At 36.9% G+C, this 15010-nt stretch overlaps 3 protein-coding genes across 5 annotated transcripts in view; 1 reads left to right on the plus strand and 2 right to left on the minus strand.

Annotated features, from left to right (window-relative positions):
- LOC105157747 lies at positions 41 to 4342 on the plus strand. Its single transcript, XM_011074209.2, has 6 exons — positions 41 to 780; positions 2788 to 2840; positions 3249 to 3336; positions 3422 to 3520; positions 3795 to 3922; positions 4006 to 4342. Exons 1-6 carry the CDS (start codon positions 181 to 183, stop codon positions 4040 to 4042), a joined length of 1005 nt encoding a protein of 334 aa, XP_011072511.1. The 5' UTR covers positions 41 to 180; the 3' UTR covers positions 4043 to 4342.
- LOC105157748 (transmembrane 9 superfamily member 7) lies at positions 5509 to 9686 on the minus strand. Its single transcript, XM_011074210.2, has 7 exons — positions 9484 to 9686; positions 8099 to 8263; positions 7889 to 7998; positions 7625 to 7733; positions 7433 to 7545; positions 7070 to 7220; positions 5509 to 6980 (listed from the first exon to the last, which is right to left on the minus strand). Exons 1-7 carry the CDS (start codon positions 9595 to 9597, stop codon positions 5823 to 5825), a joined length of 1920 nt encoding a protein of 639 aa, XP_011072512.1. The 5' UTR covers positions 9598 to 9686; the 3' UTR covers positions 5509 to 5822.
- The window catches only part of LOC105157749 (WD-40 repeat-containing protein MSI4-like), a 17802-nt gene continuing 12794 nt past the window's right edge, over positions 10003 to 15010 (minus strand). For all 3 annotated transcript variants that reach the window (XM_020692333.1, XM_011074211.2, XM_020692334.1), the window contains 11 exons: positions 13199 to 13264; positions 13011 to 13085; positions 12690 to 12765; positions 12180 to 12378; positions 11856 to 11937; positions 11481 to 11554; positions 11205 to 11316; positions 11049 to 11123; positions 10770 to 10846; positions 10573 to 10672; positions 10003 to 10253 (listed from right to left, as the gene is read on the minus strand). In XM_020692333.1, the coding sequence (XP_020547992.1) occupies positions 10146 to 10253; positions 10573 to 10672; positions 10770 to 10846; positions 11049 to 11123; positions 11205 to 11316; positions 11481 to 11554; positions 11856 to 11937; positions 12180 to 12378; positions 12690 to 12765; positions 13011 to 13085; positions 13199 to 13264 (1044 nt within the window). In that variant the 3' untranslated portion in view covers positions 10003 to 10145. The remainder of the gene's footprint in view (positions 10254 to 10572; positions 10673 to 10769; positions 10847 to 11048; positions 11124 to 11204; positions 11317 to 11480; positions 11555 to 11855; positions 11938 to 12179; positions 12379 to 12689; positions 12766 to 13010; positions 13086 to 13198; positions 13265 to 15010) is intronic.

The raw sequence follows: 15010 nt of genomic DNA on the forward strand, positions 1-15010 counted from the left end.
TATAAGACCTATGGAAATACAAACAAAAGCACATCCCATAATAAGTGATATATATTATCAACCCCACCTGCACTGCAGCAAACCCAAATCCAGTTTCAGTCTTTTGTTTTCTTTTCACCCACTATAAATTTATCCGAAATACACACAACACACAGTGAAAAGCACAATCTTTCTTTTCCCATGGCGGCCACCCCGGTTCTACTTCTAATCACTCGTTCTTCTGATAATTCATCGCCTACGGCTTCTTTCTTTCACATTACAATGCTGTCTTCTTATACTTTCTTCATTTTCCTTACTTTTTTGGTTCTCATTTTCACCCTGTACGCAATCTTGAAGAACAATAACCACGGTACTCGGTGTAAAAAGGAAGAGAACTCCGTAAAAATCCAGTCTTTGCCTGTAAATGACGATGAAAAGATAGCCCCACAACAGAAGCAAGAAACTGGCTGCGGGACCGACCCGGAAAATTTGGCCCGCTCATTGCTTCTTGAGATCTTGCCATCGAGTTCGCCGAAATGGGATGAACTTTTTAGTAAAAGTGAAGATTTTGATGATGACCCAGGTGAGAAGAGCGGGTCGGGTCAAGAAGAAAAGAAGAGGAAGAAGAAGCGAGCGAGGAAGAAGAGGCCCGGCCCAAATGAAGAGGAGAGAAAGGAGAAGGAAGAGTTGGTGTGTTTGTATCCATTCACTAAGTCTTCTAGTGCTACTCAAAGGAAAATCAAGCAGCAATATGATCAACTTGTCAAGTCTCACGGATCAAATGGATTGACTCTTGATCAGGTATTTTTACCATTTCATTAATTATTGGAGTGGTTGTTTCTAATATGTTCGCTTTACTTAATTGTAAGTTTGTTCCTTGTGTTTTATAAACCCTGTCAAAGTACATATATTCTGCGCTCTAATCCTATGGCTAATAGGCTGCACTTTATGTGTTGGAGAAGAAGAGCCCGGAGGTGGTTGTTTGATACTACCAATATGTTGGAACCGGGTCTATTGGATCTGTGCCTGTCTTTTGATGTGTTTGAGTGTGTTTTCCTGTGATGCTATGTGGGGTTGTTTGATGTATGTCATTTTCTTCTAAGCTAAGACTTATTGTATATTGTGGAGTTTGTTACTGATTGATTTATTGGCTTCATGATGTATTATGGGGCTTTGTATTGGGATATGGCATTACTCTTATGTACCGGTGTGCTTACTGAATTCGTCCTAATAAGTTTTATGATGTAGGGCTGAAAGAAATGGTTTTCTGGTTGAAACTGTGGATTCTTATTGTTTACAAATGGTATATGATTGTGGATGTCGAAAGCTGCATTTACTTGGAAGGTTGACTCTTACAAGTATTGCTAAATTCAATTATTTTAAAATATTCTTAGAAGATTGCTTACTTCTGTGCTTGAAGAATGAGGGACTTAAGGAATTAACCAGTGAAGTTGAAAGTTCAGGGGAAAACATGAGCAGTCAATAGTTTCCCGGTTACTACGTAGACGAGCAAGACTTTGGATATGGAAGTTAGAAGCTATGAAAAATGTGCTAACTGCATCTGCATAGTTGTTTTAGTTTTAACAGTAGGATTAAATTGGTTGGATATAATAGATTTAAATTTGGGTTGGGTCACATTTCACTTGGCATTATTCTTTAGTCTAGTGAAGAACTTTTCAAGTTTGGGTGGACTTGGAACTATATTGTGGGGCACTTATAACTCTGAGAAAGGTATCATCCTCCGGCACTTTCCCGCATGAAACATAGATTAGGTCATAATCAGATTTTAACATGCTACGTTAAAGAGAAAAGAAATAAAAACTTGTGGCTGATTTCTATTCACAGCTAACAGGTTTTAACTATTCTTTCTGCTACCTGTTTGGTAATTAGTATTTTGCCTTCTGGTTGTTTTTCCTCTATCTCGCACTGCTGCTTATAAGTTACGGTGGTATAAGATTGATCATTCCTGGAAAGATTAAGTATTTATTTTCTTGTTTTCCTTGTCTCTAGTTTCTATATTAACCTTGAGGAATGGACTGTTGAGTTCAGTACTTTTTTAGAAAGTCTGGTCATCCTTTCCTTCTGCTACATTATGTGCATATTTTAAGCACATTATGGTGTTAGATTTCAGGCCCTCCGTACATGCTCAATGCTATGCCTGTAGAAATGAAGGACAATGAATGGTTTGTTTCTGAATTGGGATTACTAGATTTATTTGTTGGCTAGATTTTAGCTAAACTTGAATATATGCATGCGACTTTACCTCTATATTTGAATCTGTGATAGCTTGAAAATTCAAGCACCATTGTTCATTATTTCTCAATATGTAAATTCATTCGCACTTGCTATTCAATCCAAGAATGTTGCAAATTTGAGGGCACATTCAGTTTCTTTGCTACACATGAAATGAAAATGAATAATGGTAGAAATATTGCTTATAAACTGGAACTTGATCATTTTCTTGTAGAGCTGTTTATGTCTGATCCATTCTTACATGTTATCATTTAGAGAGAATATGAAGGATGTGTTATATAAATAGTGAAAGCCTCATAGTGAGGAAACAGCTGAAAATGCAGACATTTTTTTGTGATTTGTGTTCTTTATTATTTCCTTTATATGTTGCCCTTACTCTCTTTCATGCTCAAAATGTTTGTTGACTTTAGGGCCATAGTAATTCAAACAGTTGTCTAATCATCTAGCGTGATGAAATGCTGTGTCAACCGCTAAGGCATCTGATTTTCAGAATTTTAGATTTCATCTGTGCATGCACTGAATGTTATTAAGAATATCTAACGTAGTACTTCTCAGGTTGGTCAATTTGTTAACTGCTTGGTCGAGGCGAGAAACGAGCTGCAGAACAAGTACATCTCTGCAACATTTGCTTTATATCATTTATATCAAAAGTTCATTTCATGCCTGAGTTTGTTGTTATAGTTTGTCTAAATCTTTGAGCACCTCCTACCCGCTTTGTTCTCATTTTTGCATATTCTGTTTTGCGTTCTGTCAAAAGTTTCAAGTTCTATATCTGAGACCCAAGCATTGCAACTTCTACTCATGCTATGGTTATTAAATTTGAACAATTTTTAGGTTTATCTAGGACTAGCAAAAAAAAAAAAAGTTCTCAGAACTGCCTACTCTGCTCTGCTTGCATTTTCAAGAAGTTGCAAATTTGTAACTTTGTAGAACACATACTTGTATCAGACAGAAAGTTCATATTTTGACTATAATATTAGTCTTCATGATCTTATCTGTACTTACATGGTAAACAGGTCCGAGGTCATCAAACGGCGATTCACAATTACCAAGGCCCTACTGTTTAAGGCAGACAGGTCATCATTTGACCGCCTCCGTCAACAGGTGCTGGTACTGGTCTCAGTTTCCCATTTGCTTGTTTACTTTGAGCATCTCTTTGAATTGCAATGTGTTAATTGATTATGCATAGATATACAAGCTAGAACTAGAGCAAAAGAGATTAGAAGAGGATGCTTTTGTATATAATTGGCTCCAAGAACAGCTTAAGGTCTCTCCAGCGTATAAAAAGGTACCCTCTTTTCCTTTCTTGTTTATACTTTGGATTAACATATTACTTTGTAAATAAAGTTGGTATGAATGCAGTGGATGCAAGCTTAGTACTGAATTATTCTGTAAATAACATGATTCTTAGCAAAACTCCACACATACATGTGCTGAAATTTCTCATTCAAATCAACTGACTGAAACTTGTTTTCCCTTGGCTTTTAAACTTCACCTTGCTCTCTTCTGTCTTGTGGTCGTTGGGTTCTTACATGATGTTTATGTTGTCTCTCATCTTAAAGATGCTAGAAATTGGTGCTTGTGTGGAGATGAAAGCAAAATCCAGCAATCTTGTGGAGAGTACAGATGCTGATTTTTCTGATATATCTTTCGAAGAGCTACTGGCACAGGAGAAGAAGGACGCATTTTGGTTTGTGTTAATGTCTTGGACCTGCATTCTTTGGTCGTTTTCATCATCCACACTTGAAATTGACATAGCTATTCTCTGTGCAGGCAGAGAAATGGGAAACTTAAACCATGCTCGGGTTGAGGGACTAGTATTGGGGCTAATTTTATCTGATTTACTAATAACACCATGTACATCCAAAACCCAAAACCATGCACTGTTGCAGAAATTTTGCTGCTGCCTGTGCCTCTTTGTATTGATTTCAAAAATGAAATCATGAGCGGTAACCTTTTGATCCTTGATAGTTTCTTAGTTCCTCTCTTGGACGCTAATCGATCATGGATAGTGCAAAATAGATATTCTGTATATCAAGTTTTCTCTAGTACTGTGCTCATCATCACTAACTATGTCTTAATCTAAAACTGGGCTTTAGCTTTCTTTTTACAAGCGTTGAATCTTATGTACTTCAATAGATTTATAGTGGGCTTTCAAGAATCACCGGATATGGTAATCGGCTAAACGGTCAAATCGGGTACAAATACCACTCCAAGAATTCAGGGATTTCGGCTACCATCTAGATGTATCTTGGTCTTGACGAGAACAGAACTCATGCTTCTTTTTTGGTATGAAAGAGATGTGATGGTAGTTTGCAGGTGTTCAAGTAAGTCTCTCAGGTGTGTCTATGATGTTAAGATAATGAATTTTCATATAGTTAATATTAACATTTGGTAGAAATGTTATGGTTTTACTTATAGTTAGATTGACGTTAGTTTTGGCTAGAACTCAAGAAAAGTTGCATTGATGTTGCAAGAATGTATTATTATCTGAAAAGAGTTGGATGTGAAATTTTTATGACGCTGAAGCACATTATACACACTCAAAAATATTAGTGGGTCGTTTACTTCGGTAAAAGATGAGTCTTATAGCACGAACGGATTCTTCTCGAGATAAAAGTCGTATATCTTAAGATTATTTTTTGAAAATATATTGATATTTCTGAAATCATCCAACATACAATCATTATTACTACATCTTGTACGCAATACATTTATGATTCTGCATCCACCAAGAAATGCAAAGTAAACAAAGAACAACATATTACTACTAAAATACATTAATTACTTGCAACCGTAGGACACTACCTCACATCTTTATTCCTTAATATCAAAGACCTAAAAAGAATGCCATGCATTATTCACTCACTTTTTTGTGATTCCAAGATGAAAATCAGTCAGCAGTATGTTACATTTTCCACCTCCCAAGCGCAGCAGTGCATTTGCTGCAAATTGGTCCTTTCGGAAGGGTAATTGGTTTGAGAGGGAAGATTAGATGCTCAAGGAATTGCATAGGTAACTAAATGCCGATAACTGAGAATTCTACACTTGCACGAAAATCAATGCATTCAGTCCCCAGATAAGCAAGACCTGTATACTAGTAAGAATATTCCTTTCAACCTCCCAAATCCGTGAAAATTATAATAGAGACAAGCAAATAACATGCAACATAAAGTGCAAGAACCATATACTTTTAGACTCAAATTGTGATTTCAAAAGTAAATCAAAGACTATAGGAAATAATGCAAAAAACATTGCTATGCTTGACGGTCGAAATAAAATCAAAGGAAGACCAGTAGAATATATTAAGCTACAATTGTAATGGCACCGATCATAAAGTATCAAGACAGTTATGATCCGTTACTTCTATCAGAAACTCTTCAACATGGTATGAGCATAAGCAAAAAGGTTAAAATACAAGCAAAACCTACACTGGTAACAGGAACATGAAGTTTAGCAGGCAGTGAAAATTTTACAGAGTTTATAGCTCTGGTCCTGCAAACTGGAGGTACAGTACCTCACTTCTATGATGCATCCACCTGAAGGACATTTCTACGAAATTGTTGAATCCCATAAATGTAATTTGTGCATCAGTCGATCTTTACGGAGGAATATATCTTGCGGACAAACCAGAAGCAAGCATAGAAGCCAATTGTTCCCGTCACCACAAAGAAAGCATATGATGCAATGAGCATATACCCAAAGTACAAAATGCCTGAAACCAGCTTAGTAATTTCCAACTTAGTGAAGAAGTAGAAAGCTGAGTACAGGAAAAGGTATAAAGCAGAGGAGCCGGCTGTCAGATAAGCTCTCCACCACCAATGATAGTCTTCACTGCACAGCTGGAAATAGCAGAGAACTATTGTTATCTCCGCACATGTGATTATCAAGATCACAAAAACTATGAAGAGGAAGCCAAAGATGTAATAGAACTGGTTCAGCCAGATGGAAGTCAAGATGAAGAACAACTCAATGAAGACGGCCCCAAATGGAAGAATACCTCCAATTAGTATAGAGAATATGGGTTTCATGTACCAGGCCTGCTCAGGTACCTGTCTAGGAATCTTATTGGTCTTCACAGGGTCTTCAATGGCAGGCTTTTTGAAACCCAAATAACTACCCACAAATACTAATGGTACTGATATTCCAAACCATAAACACACAAGAGCAAACATTGTTCCAAAGGGTATAGCTCCAGATGATTTTTCTCCCCAAATGAGAGCATTCAGCACAAAGAAGACTGCAAATAGAATCCCAGGAAACATGAAGGCCGTTTTTAAGGTAATCCTCTTCCACTCAGTGCCCTTGAACATTTTGTACAGACGAGCAGATGAGTAGCCAGCAAACAAACCCATAAAAACCCATAACAGTACCATGGCTGTCATAAGTCCACCACGGTTGGAAGGAGAGAGGAAGCCTAGCAATGCGAAAATCATTGTCACAAGTGTCATCCCAAAAATCTGAACGCCAGTTCCCACGTAAACACACAACAATCCAGAGTTTAAAGGCGGCCTAAAAACATCTCCATGGACAAGTTTCCATCCTGTTTCTTCTTGAGCTTCATCTTGTGTTTCCAATTGATTATAGTTTGCAATATCTCTGTACAGAGTTCTCATCATTATCATGGCAACCATACCAGAAAGGAAGAGAACAATCATCAAAGAGTTGATGATTGAGAACCAGTGAATTTGATCATCATTCATGAGGAGGTAGGTGTCCCACCTTGACGCCCACTTAATATCACTTTCCTACAAAAGAGATTTGCATTCTTATTGTTGCAGAACCATCAAAAGATCCCAGCGAGGAGGAAGTAAAATCTTGGTTACGAAAAGTGTACCTTGAAAGTAACATCATAAGTAAAGATAACCTCTTTGCCCTCGTCCACCTCTTGTGGAACAGTACTCCCTTGGACCAAATTTTTCGTGTTCTGGTTGCATGTTGGCACGTTTTGGTTCTTCTCATCCCATGCCTTGTACTCATGGTTAATGCTGTTGTAACAGATTTAGGTGAAAACCAAATGAAACTCATGAAAAAATCAAATTCTCTACAGCCAGGACTGAAAACCTCAAGCATGTATTGATATGAAAAGAATCTCCCTCAATAGTTTATTATCTCAAGAATTTCTATGACAACATGTGGAAGCCTCAACATCCATGCAAACTAAGGAGATAACTGAAATCTAAATGCAGAAGCAACAAACCTGCCAGGAGTAACTTCAAACCCAACAATTCGAGCAGAGTCCGTTTCAGGATCTCTATGATACATAACCCTGAAGCTTAAGTGGTTATGAATGAAATACTTCTCCTCTTTGCTCTGGAAAAGATTACATGCACTAAAACAATTATACACAAATAAATATCTTCTGGACAAGAAAGAAAAGACTATGACTAACCCCAGCATAATTCCCCTTGAATCCAACACGAAAACCGTGCTCATAAGTGGTTGATGGACTTCCATCTCTCCTTTGCCTAAGTACAGCTACTGGAAGGTTATCTAGAATCCTATAAGCAACTTCAGAAGTTAGCATCCATAAAAGCACTCATCAGTTTGTATGATCAGACAATATGATAGAGCAACACAGAAATCAGCAAAAGTAATAAAGCAAAAACAAGGATAACAGCAAAAGAAAATCAAGGTCACTCCATCAGCCACTTACATATTGACTCTGTACTCATCATCAATTTTTTCCTTAAAATCCTTTGCAGCTTGAGCATCAAGACTCACTTTACAAGCCACTGTGCAAGACTGTTCCTCCCTCATGCGAAACTAGATCCAAAAGGCCTATATTAGGAAAAATATATAACAAAGGAAATAAAGGAATGTATTGCCAGAGGTAGCATAGAGTCATGAACTACTAATGGCATACAGTATAAACTGAATTCTCAATGCGGTCCCCCCGAAGAACCTCTCCGAGGTTTTCTGCAACATTCTGGATTTTATGTGGCTTGCAGTATTTCAAGAAATAGTAGTCATACGGAAGTTGTGTCTTAGTAGATGATAGCTTGTTGACTTTGACTTGAAGCTCATCCCCCTATGAAAAATTGGAAGAAACAAGCATTATGTTTGGAAAAAGCATAAGATTGCATGCCAAGTGATCTTCATTGTGAGCAAGAAGAAAACTGGCAAACATAAAATCTGAAGACAACTAACTCCTTAAGCTAATAGATATGCAACAATTAAGATTATAGTGTTCACTAATATGTTATAGAACCATTCATTCTCAACTGAAACAAAACATAATAAAAATAATTTTGTTCCTAACTTTTAAAGAGAAGCATTTGCTGAAATCTGTTATCAGAATAGCTGAGATGAATTAGTTTAAAAAATATTAGCAATTGATAACCCAGTTATGCGTCTCCATATATAAAACAATGGCTTACTCCTTGATGAAAAAGTTAAAAGAACTATCTATATGGAATAGCACAGGAAGAACGGATCAAGTTTCCAACAAAAATATGAAATCCCTCAACTTAAGGCTAAGATATGTCGCACCCTTTTCAAGTGACTTTATGACAGTATTCAGATGGCTCTTAACATGCTATGTCATTATCACCATCCTTTTTACCCCACACCATACTGATCATTCCATATGTCGCTGTAACAAATGCTCACAAAAATCCAAATCATACATTACTATCAAAGCAGGTTAACTATCCACATGAATTGTCACCACACACAATACACATACTCTGTGCCCACGAGAAAGAATTAGCTATAGTAACTAGTAAGACAACAAACAAAAAGTGCACCATACTACCGGAAGTCAATCATTCCCATCAATTATCACTAAAACGCAAGTGCCCGAGTCAACTACTTCGGAATGATAAACAAACAATCCACTCGAATACAAATGCCAAAAATCAAAATACTAAAACAAACTACTATACACCAATTTCATACACAATACAACAGCCGGATCCATCCAAATTCAGTAACTCATCAATTATCTCAACGTATAAAACCCTAGATCTTCATCCATAAGTCAAACCCAACCCCCCCCCCCCCCCCCCCCCCCCCGGTTTTCTTTTTTTTTTTTTTTTTGGTATGAGTGAGGCAATGGAGATATATAGATGGGTTGATCCATCCCTTTCTGTTGGCCTAAGTTTTCGCTGAAAAGTGACAAAAGAGAAAAAACCCCCCCCCCCCCCGAGAAATCTGATACACTACCGATAGATCCACTGATCAAAGGGTTACTAGATTATGCTCTGAACCGAAGACTGTCAAATTGAGATAGTAAGAGAAAGTCAATACTCTTGTAAAATCGCGAGGGGCAACCCCGGGGAGGTAGAAGGACTGCCCGGACGAGAACAGGAGAAGCAAGCAGAAAGCAATGGCCGCGCCCCGACCCAAGATCCAACGACCCATTAGTCTCGATTCGGATTCTCCGCTGACAGAGAAAGACCAGAGAGAGAGAGAGAGAGAGAGAGGGCAAAGACTCAGAGAGGGGTTTTAGTAGATCTGCAGTGGAGGATCATTTATTTTAGAAAAACCCAGAGTCGTGGCTTGAATGAAACGCGACTTTCTGGGGATAGCATTCTCTGTAGCGCTTCTCATTTATGTGTTTGGTAAAATGTCTTAGTTTAATGACTACTTTAAGTATTTATTGGTGAAGGTTCGGTGATCAATAAGTAACTATATCTTTTGTATTAATACTTAAAACCTTCCTGCGGTTTATATTCATCCATTTTTTCTCCCACCAGAATTCAAATATATAGGTCTAGAAACTCTTCACAAATGCCAAAAAAAAAAACTCAAACGTACTCAAGAACATAGCAAATGCAAGATAGAGGGAGATAAAGGTTAGCTGCTTTGTCACAGCAAAAAAGCCAAGATTCAATCTTTCAACAACTTTGAGGACAATGCCCCATAAACTTAACGTTTAAATGTATCAGAGTTTCAGAAGACATGAAGATTCATTTCCTCCTAGAGGAAGAGCATGGCAGTATGTGAGATCTGTAATTGCCCATCTCATTAACAACGTCGTCTTCCGCCCGATAGAGAAAGTCAATTATTCGCCATATCTGCAAACAAATCCAGGCAGATTATGAGAAAAAGAAAGAATACATCGAGTTGTCATATAAAGAAAACTTATGTATGGTCAATTTATCAAGCTATACGGGCATGGTATTGCTTGTTTATGTTATTTATGATGCCAAGACCTATTCAATTCTATTTGCATATTGCACAAGCTGGTCACACAATTTTGCATATACCAAGACAACTTGGATATCACTAGTTATAATCATATATGCTAATAATACAGTTTTCCCAATAGGTAAACAGTTGTATAAGACGTATAGGAAATTTTACATTATTGAAGCACAAGAAAATTCTTGTTACCTGTAGTGTTCCACCGCCGCCATTGTTAGCTGCATCATCAGATACACTAACAATAGTCCACGGGTCTGATGCATTCCAATGAAAATCGACGACCTTATCCCTGCAGTTTTTGTTCAAATAAGCCATCATGAAATGAGAAATATAGATCAGGGTATTATGAGTAAATGCTCAAGCAAGAAGTGGAAATAGATAAGTACCTGTGCCCTGCATGTTGAAAGAATAAGCCTGGCGAACCCAAATTTCCTGTTCCAGAACCGCCCTCCATGTTGCCAATCTGCGTTGTTAACAATTCGGTTCAAGTAAATTTAATATAGTTCCTCAACAAGAAAATGGTTAAAAACTTAATACCCCTACATTTTAAATTTTTTTCCCAAAGTTGATTTATGACAGCATCATATCATTTATGTTAGCACACAAATTTGACACTGCAGATAGAAATAGTACAGGGAGTCCATACAAATATCTTATGGTTTCACCTTTGAGTGATCCCAGATATTCAAGATACCATCCTCTGCAGAAGTGCCAAATACAGAAGCTTTCATTGGGGACCACTGCAATAGAAATATGACAGTATGAATTGTTAGTCTCCCACATAAGGATTCAACAAAGTGACATGTAATCGCTTCTAATACCTGCACACACAGGACAGCAGCAGCATGGCCTTCAAATATGTGAATGGGGGATTTAACTCCTCCAGAAGTAAGTTTGCGAAGGTCATACATGCAAACAGTATTATCAGCAGATCTGAAAGAGGTAGGAATTGTTTAATCAAAAAAATAAAAAGTGGATGGAAGCAACTCTGAACTCATAAACTTGTATCAGTCCTGGCAGTTTTTCCTTTATGATTTTGTAACTAAATACCTGAAACATTAAACTGTACTTAAAGGTCATTAAAGGTAAAAAAGTACCCAGTCAAAATTAGATTGAGATCGTTAGGATTCCAATCAACACAATGAATGTCAGCACTGTGAGCCTTTTCAACCTGCGACATGGTCAAACCAAAGACAAATCAGAAAACATTTTTACAGAATGAATAGCAGGTATGGTAGACCATTCTTTGATATAGCAATGATAATTTAAATACCATCAGAACTTTACACTGTACTTTCTTAATCAACTAGCATTTATCATGTCAACTTCACATGATACTCATGCAATGATATAATACCACATTGCACAGCAAGGGAAAGATAATACAACTTCAAAACACTAGAAGTCGAGTGCCGAAGCATTTCAGAGATGATGCTCCAAAAATGCTGAGAAGACAAGGTAGAGCAAATAACCTTTAAGACAGGAGAATAACCAGTTCTTGCATCCCACAGTATGAGGCAAGAGTCATCACCAACACTACAGAACTCCCGGGCACTATATCACACATTCAAACGAGCAAAGGTGAAAACAGAGGTAACATTAGCAAAAAAAACAAAAAAAAAAAGAAGATTTCAACATTTGAGATATAGAACTTGAAACGTGCAATCCATTAAAGATTTTTTATATGATATCCAGCCTAAACTGATATTTATGACATATAAGACGTACTTCAGCACATAAAAAATCTAGCTTCCATCTCAAAACTAACACCACTTTTTATTTACAAAGTGGCCTACCTCGACGGATTAAACTGGACGTCTTCAACATTATCGTCGTGTCCTTGGAAAATTCCCCGAGCTTGAACTGTGGAGCCATATCCAGTCCTACCAGTGACAGCATCATCCTTAGAGCCTGGAAACTGTCGAGCTCTCCGATTGGCTGCCAAAGATGATACATGGTCATGGATGCTCCACAAAACCACAGACTTATCCTTCCCTGCCACATATATCTCATGGTTAACAATATGCTAAACTAGAACATTTTACATGGATAAAGAAAAGCTCCGGTAGAAAAGCAACAGAAGAAAAATTAATTGAACAAAATGAGCAATGAAGAGGTCTATGCAAGTTATCTGTAGTTGTTTGGCATGGCACCTTTTTGTTAATCAAATAACAAGTGTATATAACCATTTCTGTCTTCAAAGTATGATTAAGTTATCATACATACATTGATGTATTGGCAAGTGCGCATCTAAACGACACAAAGACACACAGAAACACACACACACAGAAGGAAGATGATCTGACCTCCAGAGAGCACAAAGGGTTCCGCAGAGCACATGGATAGAGCAAATTCAGCATTATCTTGATGTCCAGTCAGTATCTGGTAGATATCAAGTTATCAATCACCACATCAGGAGAATGATAGTTAAGCAGGAGAATAGTATATAAAGGAAACTAGACATGTAGCTACTCAGGGACATAACAAATTAAATAAACAACTTGAAAGTTGAAATGCAAAGTAATAAGCTTAAGCTTGCAACCAGCTTGAATAGTAATGCATGCATTGACAGATACATGTCAAAAGAGTAGATATCAAGTGGATCAAGAAGTTTTGTGAGAGCATACCAGGTCTGGGCAAGACGCTTTGGCGCCCGCAACACACTGACGATTGGGTTGGTTTTCAACATCCCAAATGAGGACCTAATCCAATTTAAAAAAGGTACGACATATAAAGCATTTGCTAAACTTGGACATCAAAACGAAGAAAGAACACAGCAAGGTCACATAGAAGATTGAGGAAATGGGAGCAATACATCAGGACTGTCAGTGTGAGTAGCCACAATGTAGTTATTCTGTGGCAGTTCCCTGATTCGATTCACCTGTAATAAAAACACATCAGGTGTATTAAAAACCTCAATTTTCCACTTTCTCTTTTTTGGACTTTCTTCTCTTTCAGAATATGATTAATGAGGCCATTTTCTTGTTTGCAATCTGCACAGACTGAATGCATTTGAATTTACATCAATTAGACAACGGATGGTGCATCTTGTGGTGCTCCACACGCAACAAATGAATCTTGAAAAATTATCAAAAGCAGGAATCCAAAATCATAATAAGGCTAGAAACAAGTCATTCTAGAATGTTGCAAGTCGAGTTGCAAAGAAAATCTACTAGCACCAAAAACCAATTTGTCTGTTTCTGCAGGTGAAGGGAAACCTCACTAGAATTTATTTAAAATGGAAAATCATTCAGTATATAAATTTTTGCATGATTTTCCTGTTGGTATATGAACTTCGAGAAATGATTCACTTGGAATATCTTGACAGGTTCTGACCAACACCTTGCAGGATTGAAGGGGTTAAATGACAAGTCACCAAGAACTAAATTTAAATAAGCAAAAGAGTACAACTGCACACTTAGAAATTGATGGAATTTTCTAAAACAGAATATGCAACTTTCCTCTAAGACAGTGGTCAATGTTATCATACTATCTTATCTTCTTAGTTTGATTTCCCCCTGTTGTGAATGCCATTCTAGTAATATCTAAGAATCCCAACAGTTGTTTATTTGTGTATCTGTAAAAAATTATTCACCTAATTAGTGTTAAATACTTCTACTTCTCAAATATAATTTCATTCAAGTTCAAATAACATTTTTGTGAACCAATGTTAAAATTCCTATATTAACATGTTCGCTAGAGGAAAAAAGTACATTCAATGGAGTACTGATAGAATCGCATTTTGTACTTATTTCATATAATATTTTAGCCTATTTTGTGATCAAATACTCCTAATTAAATATTATTTTGCAGCAATAGGACAAAAGAATTGGAAAATGAAGAAAAGCACCAAAATGGAAATTCAAACAAGACTCAAACTCAAATTCTGGCAAGAGTTTGGAACTGCTTGGACTACCTCTGATGAAGGAAGAGTTTAACTAGGATTATAATTTTATCTCTATAAGTCTTTTAGTTCAACTAGGAATCTACTTCTAATCCTAGTAGAACTAGGTATCCAGCTATTATAAATAGGTGATGTAATTCACTTTCAGAGACAACTTTTGAACTCTTTTATTTCTCTACGTTTTTATATTATTTTGCTTTTCATGCGTTCTTTCATGAGCATGTCTAGCTAAACCTCTCATTCCGGTTGAAGACTTGGTGAACGCTTAAATCCAACGGGTTGTGAGATCTAATTTATGCTTTCTACTTTTATTCATATTGGTATTTGTGTTGTTCTCTGTGCTTTTATTACAAATAATCTGATTTATTGTCAAGAATATTTGCCTAGCCAATTGAACTTTCAAATCCGTAATTGTTTGTTTAGTTCGATAACTAGTGGTAACACAACATAATTGATTATGTAGAAGTTTTCGATTATATTTATTGTCTATTTGCCTAGCCAATTGAACTTTCAAATCCGTAATTGTTTGTTTAGTTCGATAACTAGTGGTAACACAACACAACTGATTATGTAGAAGTTTTCGATTATGTTGTGGGGAATGCACAATCTAACTTAAATAAATCCTCGTAGGAATTTATTGGTTAGAATTGGGCCTTTCTAGTTCTTAATGCTGTCGGTAAATTAAATCTTGAGGACGTTCCCAAGGTTGTTTACTGATTAGGG

This window comes from Sesamum indicum, linkage group LG3 (assembly GCF_000512975.1).
Source record: "Sesamum indicum cultivar Zhongzhi No. 13 linkage group LG3, S_indicum_v1.0, whole genome shotgun sequence".
NCBI classification, from domain to species: Eukaryota; Viridiplantae; Streptophyta; class Magnoliopsida; order Lamiales; family Pedaliaceae; genus Sesamum; species Sesamum indicum.